This window comes from Zea mays, chromosome 7 (assembly GCF_902167145.1).
Source record: "Zea mays cultivar B73 chromosome 7, Zm-B73-REFERENCE-NAM-5.0, whole genome shotgun sequence".
Taxonomy (NCBI): Eukaryota; Viridiplantae; Streptophyta; class Magnoliopsida; order Poales; family Poaceae; genus Zea; species Zea mays.
The window spans coordinates 35,672,536-35,677,001 of record NC_050102.1 but is presented as its reverse complement, the minus strand read 5'-3'; the positions used below and the strand labels follow the sequence as shown (position 1 = coordinate 35,677,001).

The window sequence follows — 4,466 nt, the reverse complement described above, 5'->3', positions numbered from 1 at the left end:
GGCGGGCTGGCGGCCGTCGTTGTCGTTGTCGCGCGGCGGAGGAGGGAGTACTATGTCGTAGCTGCCGTCGAGGGACATGAACTCTAGACTCCCGAAACGGAGCAGCGTCCCGGGCTGGAGAGGTTGCTGGAGACTACCCATCTAGAGCTTGACGGGAAGTTGTTCGTCAACACGCAGCAGGCCCCTACCTGGCGCGCCAACTGTCGGCGTTTCGACCCCGGGGGGTCCCTGGACCGACGAGTAAATTGTCGCTGCGTGTCCCAGCCCAGATGGGTCGGCGCGAGATGAACACAAGGGGGAAAAAGGGGAACCGCGACTCGTGTTATCCTGCGCCCAGGGCGGATGCGCTTGCAGTAGGGGGTTACAAGCGTTCACAAGGGAGAGAGAGAGAGCCTGTCCGTCAGCACGTTCTCCCACGCGGCCACCTTCTCGTACGAGGGCCCTGGACCTTCCTTTTATAGATGTAAGGAGAGGGCCCAGGTGTACAATGGGGGTGTAGCAACGTGCTAACGTGTCCGGCAGAGAGGAGCCAGAGCCCTATGTACATGCCGACGTGGCTGTCGGAGAGGTGTTAGTGCCCTGTTCATGTGATGTTGTGGCCGTCGGAGGAGCGCTTGAGCCCTGTAGAAGCACAGCTATCGGGGCTGTCGGGTCCTTGCTGACGTCTCTTTGCTTCCGTAGGGGACTGAGAACCGCTGTCGTTATGGGAGCACGCAAGGTGCCATCATTACTTGTTTACCGGGGGCGAGCCAGATGGGATGCCGGTCTTGTTACCCGTAGCCTGAGCTAGCTAGGAGTAGGGTAATGATGTACCCCCTTGTAGCGTGGTTGGTCTGAGCCCAAGGTCGGGCGAGGCGGTGACTCCTCCGAGGTCGAGGCTGGGTCCGAGCCCTAGGGTCGGGCGACGCGGAGACCGTCTTCCGGGGTCGAGGTTGAGTCCGAGCCCTGGGGTCGGGCGAGGCGGAGACCGTCTTCCGGGGTCGAGGTTGAGTCCGAGCCCTGGGGTCGGGCGAGGCGGAGCTTCCTATGGCGCCCGAGGCTGGACTTGGCTGCTGTCAGCCTCACCCTGGCGGGTGGCACAGCAGTCGAAGCAGGGCAGGCGGCACTGTTTTCCTGTCAGGTCAGTCAGTGGAGGGGCGAAATGACTGCGGTCACTTCGGCCCTGTCGACTGAGGAACGTGCGTCAGGATAAGGTGTCAGTTGATCCTTGCATTGAATGCTCCTGTGATATGGTCGGTTGGCGTGGCGATCCGACCAAGGTTGCTTCACTGCGAAGCCTGCCCGAGCTGGGCCTCGGACGAGCCGAAGGTGCGCCCGTTGCTTGATGAGGCCCTCGGGCGAGGCGTGAATCCACCTGGGTCTACTGTTCTTACCCGAGGCTGGGCTCGGGCGAGGTGAGACCGTGTCTCTTGAGTGGACGGAGCTTTGACCTGTATTGCGCCCATCAGGCCTTTGCAGCTTGTGCTGATGGTGGTTACCAGCCTAGTTTAGGAGTCTTAGGGTACTCCTAATTATGGTCCCCGACAATATGCATATTGTTTCCAAGAGGAATGTAAGGATCCAATCGGGTACGTTGCTAGCATTTGTCCACATGCAGAAAGATACGTGATTTGTCGTATTATCCCACCATCTTCTTGGAGACCTCCATGTCCTCCGAAGGAGAAGAGTCTCTGTGAGCTCAAGGTTGATTCAATTCAATTGCGGAAACCATCCATGAGCAGTGAATTTCGGGGCCCCTTATTTCATTGATGCTCATGAGCAATGTTGATGCTCAGCATTCTCCCTCAAAGCAGCAATCACACGGAAGCAGAGGTGCAGAGCAAGCAGAAAAGCAACACAGCAAGAGGTGATCAGAGCTGGGCTGAGGCGCGCGCGGTTGCCTGCAAGTTCCTGGCTAGGATGCCCTCGAACGTGATCCCCGGCCCGAACGCGAGGATGAGACCCCACTCGCAGTCCTCTCCACCGTCGTCAGCAGCCAGCAGCCTCCTCCGCCGGGTGTCCTCCACCATGTTCTCCAGCACGTACACGATGGTGTTGCTGCTGGCGTTGCCGAAGTCCCGGAGCGCGCACCGGCTGGCGCGGAGCTTGTCGGCGCCGAGGCCCAGGCGCCCCTCCATCTTGGTTAGGATGGCCGGCCCGCCGGGGTGGACCGCCCAGAACATGTCCCCGTAGCTCATCGGCTCGGGGCCGCCACCGTCGGCGTCCTCGCCGCTCTGCCGCTCCTTCATCAGCTTCTGGCAGAAGTCCTCCACGTGCGCCTCGATGATGTGGGGCAGCTCCCGCCCCAGCTGGAACTTGATGCCTTCCTCCGTCAGCCGGCCCTCGATGGTCCTCTCCGTGTCCGGGAGGAAGCGCTGGAGCGCCGAGTGGAGCTCGAAGAGCGGGCGCTCGGCGGGGGCGGGGTCGGTGCCGATGACGGCGGCGCCCGCGCCGTCGCCGAAGAGCGCCACGCCCACGAGGTCGTAGGGGCGGTCGGGGCTGGGCGGGCGGAACCCCACGATGGTGGTCTCGGAGGTGGCCAGCAGCACGCGCGCGCCCGGGCAGCTCTCGGCCAGGCCCTTGGCCACGCGGAGCCCCGCCACGCCGCCCGAGCAGCCGGTGAAGGCCAGCATGACGCGGCGGACGTCCGGGCTCAGCCCCAGCGCGCGCGCCAGGTGCAGGTCGCCGCCCGGGAAGCGCGCCTCGCTCGACGAGACGTACACCAGGTGGGTAATGGACGAGAGCGCGCCGCCCCACGAGCGGACGCACGACAGGGACGCCTCCGTCGCCATCTGCGTCACCGCCGCGTTCGAGATGTCCAGACGCTGGTTCATCGTCGGCAGCCCCTCCTGGGCCAGCTCCGGGTAGTTCTTGAGGATCTCATCCGACATCACCACGTACCGAGTCCTCACGGTCGTCGTCTTGCCTGGATCAGTTCACCGCCAGCAATAAGTTTAAAGAACTTATTATTACTCATCAGAGTTGATGAAGTGAAACCTACAGAACAAAATGGAATGGAGACTATGGAGTGCATTAATAATCATCGTTACAGAGTCTGGTGAGCTTCTCCTTGAGCTCCGGGTCGTCACAGTTGGTGTTCTTCATGAAGCCGTCGACGACGTAGTCCTGCATGACAAGCTGCTGCGGGAAGGCGTGGCCAAGGGCGAGGATCGTGGCCTTGCCAGGGTTAGGGGCCAGCATGGATGACGCACGCTTGTCACTCGTCGTGTCCATGCTGCTGCTCACCATCGCAAAGCAACTTTGATTTGTGGTATTTAGAATTGAAGGAAGGAAGGAAGGAAAGAGTGGTAAATACCAGAGATCAATCAGCTAGAGGTTGAAGATGAAGAATTAGGAGACTATGCACATATATACCTTACTTCGATCTGCAACATGTCTGCTCACGGCTTGAAAGATGCTGCAGTTGAGAGGCAACATGTGCATGGTAATAGGAAAGGCTGGTTGGTACCGAGCAGATGAGCAATTGGTAGTTTACCAGTAAATCTCACTCTATTGATTACGTTGGATTCATGTCTATAGCATTTTGCTAAAATATGTCCTTGTAAGGTAAATATGCGATTGATTTTTTTTGGCAAGTGTAACAACATTTTCGCAGTGTAAGGAAGATATTAAACCTAAGGCCCCGTTGTTTCGTTGGAATTGAATTACATTCTAATAATTATAAATTAGACAACACTAATTCAATTAATATATTTTTTATGTAATATATTTGTATATTATTCTAAATCATATGAGAGAGGTAGTTATAAACTATATTATGTTATAGAGAAGCAAGTAGAAGAGTGAGCTTTAAATTTTACATTAGAAAAGAAGCTTATAAATCTATATAATCAATTTACATCTTCCACCCTATAAATTATTTAAGATAGACTTATATGTACACTTTAGAAAGTTGGGAATGTCACATTCTAAAAAAATAGCCTAATTTATTAGTTAGATTCCAATTCCTCAAAATGAAGGGAAACAAACATGCCCTAAATGTAATCTCAAAAATACCCTAAGAATTTCACCATGTTTTGCTATGCAATACAAAAAAACCCCAAACCTCTCGGTACATGTGTCAATTATTCATCACACATAAGGCATGCCTGCTTTGTTGCCCATCACTGCCAGGTTCACACTTAGGAGCCAAGTCCACAACATACTGGCTAGGCCAGATTAGGTTCGTGAAAAAGGAAACATATCCGGTGTATATGAACCTTTGATTCACATATGGTGCACATGAACTAAAAAAGGTTTACAATTTTTTTGAAAAAATCCATACATATTCTTTTCATCTTACTCTAATTATATACATGTTTCAAGTTCAAATTCATTAAACTTAGTTGTAATAAAAAAAGACAACTTCTGACAAGTTTAAATTAGAAAATCGGCTAAAAATACTCTTTTTATTACAGCTAAAATATAACAAATTTGAACATGAAATTTTATATATAATAGGAGTAGCGATGCAAAGAATATGTATG

At 53.6% G+C, this 4,466-nt stretch overlaps 1 protein-coding gene across 1 annotated transcript; it reads right to left on the bottom strand.

The window, feature by feature from the left end:
* Nucleotides 1-1,698: 1,698 nt before the first annotated feature.
* On the bottom strand, nt 1,699-3,324 carry LOC100283134 (chalcone synthase). The gene is made up of 2 exons (NM_001156036.1): nt 3,030-3,324; nt 1,699-2,905 (listed from the first exon to the last, which is right to left on the bottom strand). Exons 1-2 carry the CDS (start codon nt 3,226-3,228, stop codon nt 1,851-1,853), a joined length of 1,254 nt encoding a protein of 417 aa, NP_001149508.1. The 5' UTR covers nt 3,229-3,324; the 3' UTR covers nt 1,699-1,850.
* Between the last annotated feature and the right edge of the window lie 1,142 nt (nt 3,325-4,466).

Bases quoted from the DNA above. Each gene is read 5' to 3' on its own strand.
- LOC100283134 (NM_001156036.1), bottom strand. From the start codon at position 3,228: ATGGTGAGCAGCAGCATGGACACGACGAGTGACAAGCGTGCGTCATCC. The intron at 2,906-3,029 runs GTAACGATGATT...GAACTGATCCAG, and splicing joins GGAGAAGCTCACCAGACTCT to GCAAGACGACGACCGTGAGG.